This window comes from Urocitellus parryii, chromosome 10, assembly GCF_045843805.1.
Source record: "Urocitellus parryii isolate mUroPar1 chromosome 10, mUroPar1.hap1, whole genome shotgun sequence".
Lineage (NCBI taxonomy): Eukaryota > Metazoa > Chordata > Mammalia > Rodentia > Sciuridae > Urocitellus > Urocitellus parryii.
In genome coordinates this window covers 32,543,040-32,558,771 of record NC_135540.1, presented here as the reverse complement: position 1 = coordinate 32,558,771, position 15,732 = coordinate 32,543,040, and the positions used below count along the sequence as shown (strand labels likewise).

At 39.3% G+C, this 15,732-nt stretch overlaps 1 protein-coding gene across 2 annotated transcripts in view; it reads right to left on the bottom strand.

Moving 5' to 3' along the window:
• Positions 1 to 1,221: 1,221 nt before the first annotated feature.
• Positions 1,222 to 15,732, bottom strand: part of Fnip2 (folliculin interacting protein 2) — a 112,896-nt gene continuing 98,385 nt past the window's right edge. For both annotated transcript variants that reach the window (XM_026395936.2, XM_026395937.2), the window contains 3 exons: positions 10,420 to 10,620; positions 6,732 to 6,847; positions 1,222 to 4,825 (listed from right to left, as the gene is read on the bottom strand). In XM_026395936.2, coding sequence (XP_026251721.1) covers positions 4,747 to 4,825; positions 6,732 to 6,847; positions 10,420 to 10,620 — 396 coding nt within the window. In that variant the 3' untranslated portion in view covers positions 1,222 to 4,746. The remainder of the gene's footprint in view (positions 4,826 to 6,731; positions 6,848 to 10,419; positions 10,621 to 15,732) is intronic.

Below are 15,732 nucleotides of genomic sequence, written 5' to 3'. Positions count from 1 at the left end.
GAGGGCCTGTGGGGGAAATTTAAAAGCATAAACCTCTACAGAGTATCCCATGTTTTCATCCATTATAGAACTGGATGAAAATGGGGATGTTTTATATATAAAACATATATAAAGCTTTCCATGTAAAGCTGCCTGAGTGGTCTTTTACTTGGTACCGAGCATGTGGTACTTGGGTCTTCTCTTGGGAACTATCCCAGCATTCCCGTGTGTAGACTGCCCAAGGCATGAGATCGCTGCCCTTGCTCTACTAGTGGGACAGGTCTCCTAGCTCAACCCATCAGGAAATAGACAGCCCACCCCCTATCTTATTTGATAAAGGACATTCCATGGAAAAGCTTTGATGTTGCCCCCTTATAAGTAAAGCAAGTGAGGACTCTCCCTCTCTTTCCAGTGTGGAAGTTCGATTCCTAAGATCAGAGAACCATCCTACCCCTGCTTTCTAAAATTACTTCTTGTGTCCTGTGGTTTCTTCGAATTTTCTCTCTTTTTTAGCTTTTATTCCACAGTCGTGGGTGCAAGCAACACCATCAGAGTAGACAATATGATGAAGCAGGCTGGGCATGTAGCTCAATAGTAGAGCACTTGCACGTTTGTGTGCACACACATACACAAAGAGAAAATACAATGAGGTGGACAGATGCTTACATCTGTACAAAGAATCTTTATGGATGTCACAGCTATAAATGAGAACTGTGGAGATGTACTGCACTGCTGACTTGAGTTCTATGAGTGCTGTGGCTGTTGGTAACGTGGTTTTCCACAAGTACTCAATTCTTTGTAAAGACCTAGTGAACAATTCTTGTTAAAATCTTTACAGAGTAAACCCTTCCCTTCATGTATACAACAGTTGCATCCCTGGAAAATTCAGTATATACCCAAATCATGTACAAAACACATTGTGCTTTTATGTAAAGCAGAACTCAATTCTCAGGTAAGATAATTTTTAAGAGGGTTTTCACCCACATGAATATCCAGCAGGGCATTTGAAGGTCTGCTGGTCCTGGGGCTATCTCACATGTTGCAGGACATTTCACGGGTCACCTTGCCCCCCACTCCTACATGCCGTACAGTAGCCCTCACCTGTCAGTCTGCCAATCAAAAATGTCCCATTTCCAAAACACACCTGTGGAAAATCATTGATACATATAATGAACTTGTTTCTTATAAATGAGACTCTAGATTTAATTAAATTCAACAAATCACATGCAGCGCCAGGAAAAGTTCAAGATAAATTCAAAAGGTTTATTGCACCAAATGCCACAGAAAAATTGATCAAAATAATACATGAACAAGTTTTAAGAAAAAATTTCCACACGTTGACATTGGTATCTATTCAGCTCATCAAAATTATAAAGTCCTATCAATTTCTCTTAATGGACTTTCAATAAGAATTCCCAGAATTTTCTCCTTATCTGCCTCAAATTTAAGCATATTGCAATCTCACTTCCTAGATATATGGTTCACCAAATTCTGACATTTAAAAGTTAACAATCAGAGGGGATGTTTGATTTAGGCAGAAATTATAATAAAATATCCCCCCAAGCAGAATTAAACAAAACAAAACAAATTGTTCACATTAACTAAGAAAAGCTAAAGACTTTTTTTTTCAATTTAATGGTGAAAGTATGCAAGAATGAAATGCTCCCCAAAGTACATATTAGTGGAAAAATCCAGACATTTAAAAGAATTTTGGGGTCACTTTATATTCTTTATATACAACCAACTCTAGTGAAGAACCTAAAAAGCTACAGACTAAATTTTTATAAAATCTGAGGACCTAATTATAAGAGCCCAAACAACAGTTTAGTATCATTTAGCAAGGGGGAAATTTCCTCCCTCCAAAAAAGTTAATTTTGAAAAATATGGTCAGTTTAAAAAGTTGCAATGTGTAAACGGCAGTTCCATGGGATGTGAAAAGATTATAGTTACTTTCATTAAAAAACAGCACACTTCAGAAAATGGATTTGAAGCCTGTACAAAAAGCTATTTAACACTGATAAAAATAAAATACTTTGGAATTATGCACAAGTATGGAAGCTACATTTCAAATTTTCATTGTCATGTTTAAAACATACACAATTACCTTTACATTCATATCACTTATCAATTTATTAAAAATAAAACTGCAACATGCTAGAAAGAGGTCCATCACAGTAACATTCACATACTTCTGCTCTGTCATGCCTCACTAGCTTGCTTGAGAAAGCAAGATGCCACAAAAGTTACACTCAACAGGTAAGACTTAAAAGTTGAAGAAACCCTAAAGTTGGAATCCTGTCAACTGAGGTAGATTTCTTTATTTTTTTTAATTTTTATTTTTTTCTTGAGGTGGGCATGGGAGCAGGTGGGATCCCTCCAACTGTTCAGCTGAGACAGAATGAAGTCACGGGGTGGTCTGTGATGTGCGAGCGGTTGTCTTTCAACACAATCCCATGAGATTTTTTTCCTTTTTTGCTTCTAGGAAGAGGTTGAATTTAAGACAAAGACTTGCATGTTAAATATTAAAGGAGGCTTTAAAAAAAGAGCAGCAACATTCTTGGTGTGTTTTTGTAGGCGATAGATATGAGGATTCAGCTCTGACAGGAATCCTGAGTGTCACCGAGACGACCCCGACCTGTGACCCACTTGTAGCTTCCCAATAGGTGTTTTCCTAAGAGTGAGTTTTGGAATATTAGATCAAGAGGCAAATTAAATTTTCGCAGGCATTGAGGAGCTGGGTTAAATTTTTTATGTATGGGATTGAGAATCAGTCACTTAAAGCTCAATTTTCCCCGTAAGGATCTGATTTTCAGCACGCCACAATGCCCACATCAGAACTGAACTGATTTTGAATCAGGTTATTTTCTATGAAACCCTGGAAGGTGGTGACTGAGGCAAGGTGCCCACAACATGTAAACAAGGAGAAGGGAACCAGAGGGGAATGCTTTAAGCTGGTGCAGACGGAAGAGCTGTAATGACAGCTTTGACAATTTATTCACATGCAAGGAAAATCAAGTGCGAGTGGGCTGAGCTATAGGTGGGGTTCATTTTCCTTTCGTAACGAAACAGCAAACAATGATGTCACGGAACCAGAGAATTGAAAACACCAAACTCCAATGTTAGGCAAAAGGAAATGGAAAACTTCAATTTTGCGAAACCAAGACATAAAATGCAAATTAAAGATCTCCAGAACCTTGAAGCACCCATCTACTTTCACAGCACAAAGGAGAAAGAGGAAGGTAGCAGTTCTGACCTATTCCTAATAAACAAACAGTACAGCCATTCACCTCCATTGGTACAGCTGTAGATGCTCTCAAATAATTAGACAATAATGAGAGACGAACTTATGGATAGGGTCAGGATTTTATCAAACATAAAATGTGAATTAATTCCAACCCATAAAAAAGAGGAAACCTCATATTCTTAGGAACAGAAGATTCACAGAAAGGGCTAAAATGCTAACAATGTTTTGCCTTATTACATTAGCTCCTGTCTTTTGACCATCATTTTTAAAATTTTTGAAGTGTTTTACTTTATCCTGGATGTCGGGACTTAGACTGTTTCATGGTCAGTAAACTAAGTTTCTTTAATATTAACAGACAATTGAAGTTGTTTTTAAGTGAATTGGACTACTAATTCTTTACTTTGGTAGGTTTTATAAAATGGTCAAGTCAATTTCTGGGAAGATGTTTTGAAAAGACATAGGGATTAAGAGGTGCAGAGATGATAATGTAAAAATTTAGGCCATGTATGAACCTTTTTCTTAATGTTCAAACTAATTGCTTTCACTGACCATCCTGAATTATTGCAGGTTTCATTTCTCATGGGGAAAGCAGTGTCTTTAAAAGTATAAATAGTCATTTGTATAAACTATTCTAGGAAGAAAGTGGCTCTGGCTGGAAGAATTCACCCACAGAAACACTCTTGAGCTTATAGAAATAACTTTGGTAAATGGCCTCTCTTGAAAAGGCTGCTGAGAACTCTCAATCATAATGATAAAACATATGGCGTCAGACTATGCTTTGCTGCTACAAACTACATCTTGATGGGATCAGGATGCTACATTGACTCTTGGGTGTATTGCACCAGCAATCCATCTCTAACCTACCTGTGGCTGCATCTGAAACAAGGTAAACTCTGAGGAGAAATGAGAACAGAGGGTCCCCAAAGCACTCTCTCTCTTCCCAATAGGCAGTTTTCTTTCACATCTTATGGCAAACAGCTGCTACAGCCAAAGATGGCTTTCTTCATTTCACTTTTCTTTTCTAAAAAGCAAACTCTGACCTGGAATTCAAAGTCCTTGTTCTGACTTTAGCCTAGTGTACTCTGCTCTCTACAGCTTGCAGTGCTTAGACTTAAACTCTGAAACATTTCCTACTGGAATGTTACATACACTGGTTACCTCCCTGTTCCAAAGTCACCCATCATTATTCTGCCCGACAGCACAAGGCAATCAGTACCAAATGCTGAGTGTTCAGTGTAGTGCTTACGTTTTCCCCCACCAGAAAGGCCACTCTCTCCCCTGATTGATTCATGGGTAACAAAGGCCTAAAGTGTTCCTGAAAATCACAAATGCCAGTATTTAGAGTAAACCTGTCTTCTCTTCCAATGAAGCATCCACTCAAAAGTAACAATGCAAAACAAACGGTGGAATGACTATTTGTTTGCTCTTCTCATGCTTTGGATGTCCCAGAGAGCTTATTCCTCTCTTCTTCAGTTGAGAATTTGTTTTTCTTATTCCAAGGAAGAACTGTCCTGAGCTTCAGCTTATAGGAGTATTTGAGCCACGTAAGGAGAATGAGTACTGGCAACAGCAGTCAGCAGCGGCAGGTCGTTAGATTCAATCCTGGGTGTTAAAAACAGAAAGGAAGGGTACTTAAGGTTTTATTTCTAGGGTTCAAGCTTGCTAGATTATCACTGAAAACAAATGAAAAAGTGAAACAGATGAAAAGATCATAAGCTCTCCCAGGGCACCCAGCGAGGTGGGACAATGAGAAGGAGGTGCTGGAGCTGTGCTGCCTGAATGTGGGACATAAGGCCAATCCTCCTGCAGCAGGGTCACCAACTCCATTTACTTCAAGTCTCTCCCTGTTCTGGGTGGCCTATGTGACACCATTCCCCCACAGTCTCCTCATTTCCCAAGGCCTACTGATTTGGCACCTAGGTTCAAGTTAGTCTTAGTTAAATGATGATGGCAGTTAATGTCTTCAGAAACCCTGGTGATCTCTGTTCAAGAAGTCATACAACTTAGATCCCCTCTGAACTCCTGAGACACAGTGCTCTGAGAGCAAAGTGACACTAGTAAGAAGCATGAGTTTCAGGCAGACACAGTTCTGGTTGCCTCTCAAAGGAGAGGCGGACACAGAACCGTCACTGGCTAAATGCTACCAGTTGTGGAGGAGAAAAAAAAAAAGCTGGCCTGTTTCAGCCTGTGGAACCAGTCCTAGTTCTTTCCCTCGAATTCCACAAATTACAAATACAAAAACAGGAGCTGACATTACTTTGTGGAGTTTTCTATTCCTTCTCCAGTAAAGCTACCTACAAATCTCATTCAGGTGGACCATGTGTTTTCTAGAATTGGAGGTGCTGCTAGTGTCCTGGCCATGGAAGAAGGGGTTATAAAGAGAGAGGATGAACACGACAAGACCTAGAGAGGAATGCTGAGAGGAAAACATTCTTGCAGTTCTTCAGTGTTGATGGATGACTGTCAGTGTCAGGAACCAGGGGAAAGTCCTAGAAATTAGGGACTACGCCTAGCAATAGGAAACCTTATGAAGCAGACTACAATATGAGTCTGGTAAGGAGCCATAAACCAAAACTATGGGAAAGAAAACAGAGAGAGAGATTGTGAAGTAGCTGCAAGAGTGGCCATCTCAAAAGGGGAAAATATTTTTAAATGAGGTATGTAAGAAAAATGTGTGACAGAAAATGCCAAATAAAACAGCCAGTCACATCCTGGGTGTGAAAGATGAAAAGTCTGACAAGAATGCAAAGGCCAGAGTTTTAAAATAATACTTTGCTTACAGGCTTAAAAGAGAATTTAAAGGGTGGTATTATAAACACAGTATTTTCTTACTCCAATATAGGGAATCATCACCACGGATAAAGAAGACAGTTTCCCAAAGACACAATGCCCTTTTAGTTCTCTGTTGACACATTAAGCAGAATAACTCAAGTCAGAATGTCTCCTAGAGAAATTATGGTAAATGCCCTCGGAAGATGACATGTGTTATTAGTAACTAACATAAGCAAGTCTCCTTTTCAGTGGGCTCACAATGAAAGGCAGAAAGGACAGTTGCTGGGGACATGTAGGCAGCACCTGAGAGCCCAGGAGAAGGGCTCTCTCTCCTTGTTGTCCAGTGGGAGGTGCCTGCAACTCCTCCTCCAGAAAGTGAGACATACACCAGAGCTGCCACTGCACATCTGACAGTTTTGACTTTGGCATCTTACTGACTGACTGACCAGAAATGGACAGAATGGTATTAAATGTTCTCTTTCAAGGGTAAAATAACCAGGGAGGAGACTGACATAAAAGTACCACCAGCCCAAAGTTCCATGATGGTTTCCAGGTGTGAAACCGGGTATCAAGATACAAACAACATGCTGTTCATCAAGGAGCTGACAGGCACACGTCTGAGGGAATCTGGGCCTGGCTTTGGGTGGTGCAGGTTGAACAGGTCAGAGGAAAAAAACATGAGGGCAAAGGCCAGCCATCACAGGGAGAAGACATAGTAGTACTTCACAGGACTCACCCCAGCACAACACCTAATTCCTTCACGTGGACTCGGGTATGTCCCCGAAGATACTCAGACAGCATTTTGCTTTTAAGGTACATCTCCTGCAGTCTGTCCTCAAGATGCATGATGCACTGTGGAGTCAACAGCATTCACAATGAGGGCTGGAACTCAAGTGTACAGCTGTAATCTCACACCTTTTCAAATATACTTAAAAAAAAACTACAAGCCCCATAACTAATAGGTATATAAACAGGTTTTTGTTAAATGACAAGATTTTCATATATTATTCTAGTGTTTTTTTTTCTTCAAAAAAGCATTTCCACATAGTTGATCGATATTCTATAAGTACTAGAATTTCCTTAGTTTAAATAACTTCCTAATAAAATATTAAGAATTCCTTATTGTTGTAATTTTTTATGGCTAAATAATTCCTTAGAATGTGAATTTGCCATTAGTTACTGAACCACACAGCAATTTGTATTTTTCTTGTAAGGCATTTTTGTGAAGAACATCTTCACTAATGTTTTCTTCCTGTGTTTCAGATTACTTGGGCCCAATACATTCTCAGAAGTAGAACAACTGGAACAAGGTCATTTCAAACTTTGTATTTTGCTTTTGAGAGTGTCTTTAACTAGGTCTTCTTAATGACAAATAAGAAAAGGCAATTATTTCCAGGACATCTTTACCCTTGGAACTGTGTCCAGCTTCAGTTTTTAGAGAATACCAACCATCTGTGTCTTTCACCAGAGGCAAGTACTTTTGTACTTGGCAGGCATGGCCACCCCAGCACCTTCAGTGAGACACCTGATGGCTCTGGCAAGGGCAATTCCATCACACATACTTTTCTTCTAGACCATAAGGTCTGTTATTTTCAAGGTAAAAAGATTAACAGATGCATTTGAAAATGCTGATCTTGACCATCTGGGCTGATCAGTGGCATGGAAAAAGTATCTGTTAGAGATTCGATCTTGTCAGCCTCTCATTGGCTCACAACCTTAAATGCATTGTGTATGGTAGATGAAACACACTGCTAAGTGGCTAAGTGATATCAAAGCAGGGAGATTCCATCAGTTCTCATGGAAATGTTTCCCCCAGTGAACAGAGTGAAGTGGTCTCCAGTTAACTTGGGGAGTGGAAATACAAAGGTTTCTGTAAGACTGTCCCAAAATATAAAAAAGACCATTCATATTATATTAAATCTTTGGTTTTTTGTGTATTCGTGTGTGCTATGTGGTGTGTGTGCTGGAGACTGAACCCAGGGATTCTCTACCACTGAGCCACATCCTCAGCCCCTTTTATTTTTTGAGACAGGGTCTAAGTTGCTGAGACTGGCGTACAACTTGTGATCCTCCTACTTCCATCTCCCCATGTAGCTGGGATTCTAGGCAGGTACACTGGGTCTGATAAACATCCTTTGTTTTAAAACAGCTAATTTACAATGTTTTCACAGACTGCATGAAAAGTATATGATGCAACGTGGAAATAAAGAGAACTCTTTATGAAATCAAATGAAATCAAAACATTTAGAAAGTTTTTCAAAAAGACTTAACTTATGATGGTTTTAAAAAATTCCTCCTCTTTTATGGGATTTTACTTTGGAGATGTATTTCTTGAATTTCAAACTTCTAAAATTTTAAATAGCTATTTTATCCTTTGGTACTAAAGGGCCTAGTCATTTATGTTTCATTGAAACAATATATAGAGAATTTTAAACTACAGATGAAATTTTCTTTGACATTGGTTTATCAGGTTAAATAAATCATTCTTATTATTACAAGTTTAAATATTCTATCCAAATGAAGTAAAAAAATCAGCTATAATAATGTGTTGCTTGATTAAGCAAAATGTTGTATGCAACAAGAACTATGTATTACAGATGTTTGGCAAATACTTATAAGAGTAAAAACTTGAATTCTAATATGTCCTCTTTGCCCATAAAAATGGAGACATCATCCTCTAAGTCAGCACAACCCAACCTGCTTGTAGAAGAAAACCTGCCTACAAATGTAGAACAGAAAGTAAGGTCATAATAACCCATAAATGCTTCTCATATTACCCTAAGACAGACATCCTCAAGAGTACGCTTTAATTTAAATCCCAAATAAAGATTTTAGTAAAAATATATTGTCAGTTGTTACTGTTCCATGAAGTTAATTAATACTGTTCCAGAAAACTAATTATTAATTGATAAGCCAATAATATCGATTCAGTGAGGGTTTATAACATTTAACTCTATTCCAAATGCTTTACATGAATTGTCTGATTTACATAAACATGAGATAGGTTCTATTATTTCTCTAGATTTGCAGATAAGGAAACTGAGGCTTTGAGAGGTCACAAAGTAAGTAGTAGAACTTGAATTTGACTCTAGCCTGGGCACTGGCCACTGGCCACTAATGTAGGCATGCTGGCTTTTTAAAAATTTTATTTTTCCGCTGTTGAATGTACTTTTATTTTTTATTTATTTATATGTGGTGCTGAGGATATTGAACCCAGTGCCTCACATATGCTAGGCAAGTGCTCTGCCACTAGGCCACAACCCCAGCCCCTACATGCTGGCTTTTAACCTGGTGTTTTGAAAGCATTATCCTATCCCTAATTTTCAGAAGATTCTCTCAGCACAGTTGTAGTCTCTCCATTTTACAAATGAGAAAGCTGAGATTCAGAGACACTCAGGATTGTGTAATCAATAGCAAAGCTGAGACCTTAATCCAGTTATGTCTTTTTGCCATGCCATGCTGCCAGTTTTGATGACAATCATTATTTCAGAACACCTCTTCAAAGCCATTAAAAATCCTGACCATTTCTGAGGACTATGGTACCACACATTTGACTTTAAATCCAGGAAAGTGATCAATTCATTGGCAAATAGTATATTTAATGAATATTCATTTTCCTACATTGTTGTTACATAGCTGTGAATCATTTCTCAAGGCCAGAAAGGAGACAGAGGTTTTGGTTCCGAACTATGCTGCAGAGAGCAGCCTGCACAGAAGGAAGGAAAGAGCAGAGTAAGCACACTGCTCCAGTGAAGCGTCTTCCCGAGGACAGCTCACCCAGACTTTTCTTAGATGCCCTTCAGCTTCTTTCCTCCTTCTGAAACATTTCTCCCTCCCTTACTAAATATATTTCCTCTTCTAATCTCTACATATATCAAGCTCACACATGCACTGAAAGGTAAATACTAATTCCAGTCACTAGGGGTGAACTGCTGACAATTCATGAGGAATTCTTAGGCTTTGTTGTTCATATTTAAAATAATGTTATGAAAGTGATCTTCAAGTCCCATTTGAAAAGGAACAACTGATACCATCTTACATGTATATAGTACTTCAAAATTTAAGTGTTTCCACAAACCGTGGTCTACTTCACCCTTAATACTTCTGTGAGGATGGCTGCTTAGCAATGAGTTCTCCAAGAAGGATTTCAGATTTCTTTTATGCTGGATCCCTCCCTAATACCTTCTTTACTTTGCCATACACCTTATTAAAAAGATGTCGATCCACTCTCTGTTGTTTTATGGAAGGGCTAGAGTTACTGAAATCCATCCTGTTTGCTGGTTTTATGTTGCATGTCTCATTTTAATTCATGCTAACCTCCGATTTTATTAAAAACAATATCCAGATTTCTGCTTTCATAATCAAAATGTGGCTGAAAGTATTTTTAGCTAACTTTCTCTGATGATATGAGATCACATACTTACAAAATCAGCAGGGAGGTGAAGCTTGTAAAGCTGTAAGATAGACTGAAGTAAACTGGACACCTGACTAGAGACCAAGACATCCTGGCCCAGCTTCATGTTATCCATCACTTTCCTCTGACTTGTGGCCACCTGGACACTCCACTTGTCTGTGTCTGCGATGATACAGACAGCTTCAGCTATTGGCTCATCGAGCACTGGATGCTGAAAGAGAAACACAGTAGGTCAGCTTTTTATATCTCTTCCAAGCGACACTCAAAATGCCCAGAGTGTTTTTCTTTAGCATTAGACTAACTTCCAATTTTGAAGTTGTTTAGCAACAACTAATTATTGAAGCTACAGAAATTTAGGGTTTGATAGGGACTCAAACAGGAGTGACACTAAATCATTTAAAATTAATTAGATAAAAAGTTAGTCATGCTTTTTATTTAATCATGTTTTTTTCCTATCAACCAGGAGGTATATTGTAACTGTTAAATTTTCATAGAGAAGCTCAAGGTATGTGCCCTCCTACAGTCCAATATATTAAAAAACTCATTTCTTTTTGAGACTGCATTCTCCTTTTAAGTAGTGAAAATCAGACTGAAGTATAGAATTCTATTGCCATTTTCCAATAACAAGGTTAGTTAGGGTACCTTAATATTCTCTTAAAGTGATAGCTTTATTCATTAAGTAAAATTTATTTAGTAACTATGTATGCTATATATATCAATCATCTAACAAACAACTAAAATCAGACTGAAGCCTGAATTATTTATCCAGGTGAGTATAAAAGGTCAAAGTTGGGCTACTGATAAACATGTTTAAAATATGAAATTCTCTAGAACAACTGCCATGGGGTGACACGAAGCAGGCAAGGAACAGGGCCTTAACCACATCTAATCTCCTTAAACTGATCAAAGAGGAACTGCTTTGCCACCAGCACCTCCTGGCATGCACATGTAGCACGCTGTGCGTGTGCAAATCCACATCCCAACAGGATGGCCCCGCTAGGCTCCAACTAAGAGAGAGAGGAGGAAGGGGTGAGGCTAAGAACAGCAGCAGACATGCTGACAGACAAACCTCACAGCCAAGGAGTGTGAGCACATTTTTCTAACCCTTCGTTTCCTAAAGGAAAACCAGTGCTGTCTTTCTTCTGTCATTTAATCCATTCTACCACCCTGCGCTGACCACTGGTTACTTTTGGCTGTGGAGCATAACTTCTCCCCAGTAAATTCATTCTGATTCCCCTCTGAAGAATGACCTTATTTGGATAAGCCCTGGTAAGTCTGTAATCCAGGACTCACCCTCCCCTTTATCAAGCTGTGGTCAGTCACAGGACCCAAGCTACGTCAATGAGATGCTCCTACCCTGGAGTGGGGCACCACCACATTCTTGCCCAGACAGCAATCAGTACAAATACCTTCACGTAGTTAGTTCATGGTTCTTTGCCTCATCAGAGTTGCTTTGTTTTCCGTGTATTCCAGGCCTAGTTCTTTGCTCTGCCCCTTACATCAATTCTATGAGTTCCTAATATTCTTCCAATAAATTCCATTCTGCTTAAGTAAATAAGAGTTGTTGGTTTCTGCTAATTACAACAGAGAACCCAAACAGATACACAACCTAGGGTGGTTTCTAAGACTTAAGCAAGTTGTGGTGCTGCTGCAAACAGAAACCTAAGATGCAGTCATCCTGTGATTCAGGAGATGTGGCTACCAAGTCCTGAACTCTTTTATCATAGGGGAAGCAGATTAAGTTTGTATTTCTTCTCAAATTGGGGAAAGAGAAATGGTGAGATATTCTTTAGTTTTGGAGTCTGGGTCTGGGGACTGAAGAAAACAGGAGGGGAAGTTGGATAGCACCCTGATGCTGAATGTGAACCACAGGAGTCTCACTTTCCTTCCTGTACACGGTAAGATGAAGGGAGAGAAATATTAGCTTCATTAAAGAAAGTTACTTAGTAAAATTCCTCTTTTTAATGTCAAAACTCTTCCCAAAGGGCTTTGACTAAATATCACAAGAAAAGTAAATAAACAAAAAAAGTCCACACTATATGTTTGCCCTTTAAAAAAATTCTCCTCCAAACCATTATTACTTCAGATTAATCAGATCCTCTGATGACTGAGTTTTAAATGAACATATGAGGGAAAGACTGACATTAAAACGTCATTCTGGGTTTGGGGTATAGCTCAGTGGCGGAGTGTGTGCTTAACATGCATGAGACCCTGGGTGCAACCCCCAGCACTGAAAAAAGAAATAAGTCATTTCCACTCAAAACACTTGTTTAATTGATGAACTTGGCAAACCGTATGGATGCTCATACACATTGACTTGCTTTTCTCTTCCAAGTTAGAGAATCAATTTTAAATGTTACCTGCCCACAGGTTTGTCAAATTCTCTCATAGTAATGTATCTCTTCTTTCTCCATCACCTGAGACCTCCACCAGTGCTGCCCTATCACCATGCTCCACCCGCCACCCTGTAGCCTGCTGCCGGTCTCCACACCACCCACAGAAACGTGACCAGGCAACTCAGAAACTGCTAACAGGCTTCAGGATAAAAGGTCACTGGAGAACAGGAATGAGTGGAGAGAAATGAGGGTGGATGGCCAGCCTCCACCAGAGCAAGGAGGTAGCAGCCATGTGCTATTATTCTTCCCTCACTCCACTCACATAAGTTACAGATGATCATTTATTCAGCCCTACCTTGTCAATATCTCACTTAACCCAAACTACTTTCCTGTAAAGAGTTCTCAAGAAAGATAAACAAAATGCTTTGTTTTCCAGATCTTTTATAAGACTTTTCTTGGCTATCGTAGCTTATTGAAACAACACAATTAGCCTGGCTAATCTGAAGCTTTTCAGGATTTGTGGATCCATTTCCTGGGAATGTTAAATGCTTGGGACATTCTGATTTCAAGATTCTTGGTTACATTGGAGTACACGCCCTGTTTCACACATGCTGACTTTGACCTAACTTAATCCAGGAAAAAGAAAAGCCTACGTAGTGTGGAGATCAGAAGAGCAGAGCTTCTGATAATTCCACAAGGGACAATGATGAAGGCAAGGACTCTAATCAGATAGGAGCAGGCTAGAATGCCACTTGGCTCTCCTGCTAGTTGTGGAACCTTAGCAACTTACAGTTTCTACATCTGCAAGATGAAACAGTACTTAGTTCAGAGTTTCTGGTTTATTTGTTTATTTATTTATTTATTTATTTTGAGAGAGAGAATTTTAATATTTATTTTTTAGTTTTTGGCGGACACAACATCTTTGTTTGTATGTGGTGCTGAGGATCGAACCTGGGCCTCACACACGCCAGGCGAGCGCGCTACCGCTTGAGCCACATCCCCAGCCCAAGTTTCTGGTTTAATTCACAAAAGTTTTCTGTGGGAAAAATGCTGTGAAAGATGTAGCAAAGTGCCTAACACACTAGGGACTTGAACATCTGTTTTCTTTCTACATCACCCTTGCCTCTACAGACCTTGTGCCCTAAAGCCTCATACTCCAAGCTCGTCAACAGTGAGACTGGACAACACTGCCCAAGTTTATGACCCTTACTTAAACCCTCGATCTCCTAAAATATCACATTATCATTTCCCTCACTGACCCAAAAACCTATGCTAGCAACACATCACCCACACTGTTAAGTTAAAGGTGCTCTTTTTCCACACGTAAAGCTCTTCATAGTCTGGGCCTATGCTACCCACAATATTTACCTCTCTTAAGAAGACCCACTTTCTCCAGGTCATCAGGACCACCACCTCCTTCTCGCTCCTCAGGTTGTGGCCAGAATATCTTCCCTGATGCTTTCTCAGTGTGACATTCCTCCAAGGCCTTGGTTTCGGGCCCATCCTTGCCCATGAAGCCTTCCCTCACTCTTCCTTTGACCTCCAAGAGCCTGAACTTTCTACATCATTCACTTTGGCATTTAATCACACACAGTCTTAACTTGTTCTCAATTTCACATCTCTGTCTACTCAGTGACTTTATAAGTCACCCAAAGAGAGAAATCACATTTATCTTTTCTCTGTAGTATTTCCTGAAATGAGTATAACAAAGTGCTGTGCATGTGCAAAACATTAATACATCCTAGCTGTGCTGAGCAATTTCTAGATTTAACCCAGTTCCTATTAAATCTTCTGTACAATTATTAATTTTTTCCTATGTACCACATTTAAATGACTAGCATTTCATGTGATAGATAATCTTTTAATTTGATGGAGGGTAAGAAAATGCCATTCTTACATATATGCTTCCTCCAAGTACTTATCACGTCACAATGCCATTTTCTCATATGCGGTGGAGAGGAACAGAGTCATCCTGGCTTTATGAATGGGAATACTGAGGCCCCAAAATTAGGTGATTAGGCTTCTCAGTGTGTCAGAAATATAACTGAGGGCCAAGTGCAGTGGCCCCAGCAGCTTAGGAGGCTGAGGCAGGAGGATCGTGAGTTTGAAGCCAGCCTCAGCAAAAAAGTGAGGTACTAAGCAACTCAGTGAGACCCTGTCTCTAAATAAAAATACAAAATAGGGCTGGGGATGTAGCTCAGGGGTCGAGTGCTCCTGAGTTCAATCCCTGATACCCCTCCCCAAACAACTCCCCCATATATGTATATATATGTATATACACACACACACACAAAAAAAAAAAAAAAACACGAAAATCAAGGAACTCACAAAGTATTTCCAACTTTTAGTTCAAGGAGTTTGCAAAACCCTTTGCTACAAAAATCCCAGGACCTCACCAGAGTGGAAATTCCTTGGATTATACTTCAAGAAGTATGAAAGATGTTCTCAACTTATTATCAACAGGAGAAAACACGGCTACTGCTATTCATATTAGTCTTGTGTAATAATTTTCTTAAGCACCTTGCTAAGAAATTTTACTCTCCCATCTTAATGTTGCTTGTGTTGCCTAAAATATACTGTAAACTGAGTCTATAATCCTCAAAGATATCTCAGCCCACATGTATATTAGGGATAGCAAGAGAGCAGAGATCTGTATTCAACCAGTTCAAAAGTCTGCACAGATCATAATAGTACAAACTGGTCCCCATACCGGGGATTGAAACCAGGGTGCTTTACCACTGAGCTACATCCCCCTTTTCACTTGCTGTTTTGAAAATAAAACAGGGTCTTGCCAAGTTGCACAGATTGGCCTTGAATTTGAAACCCTCTTGCCTCAGTCTCCTAAGAAACTGGGATTACAGGTGTGTGCTTCTTTACAACACAAAGGGAACAGGTGCCTTATGATACCTGTAACTTGAAATGATTTCCTATATCTTTGATTTTTCTTTGAGATATTTTGTATAATAAAACACAAGATTCCTTATGAT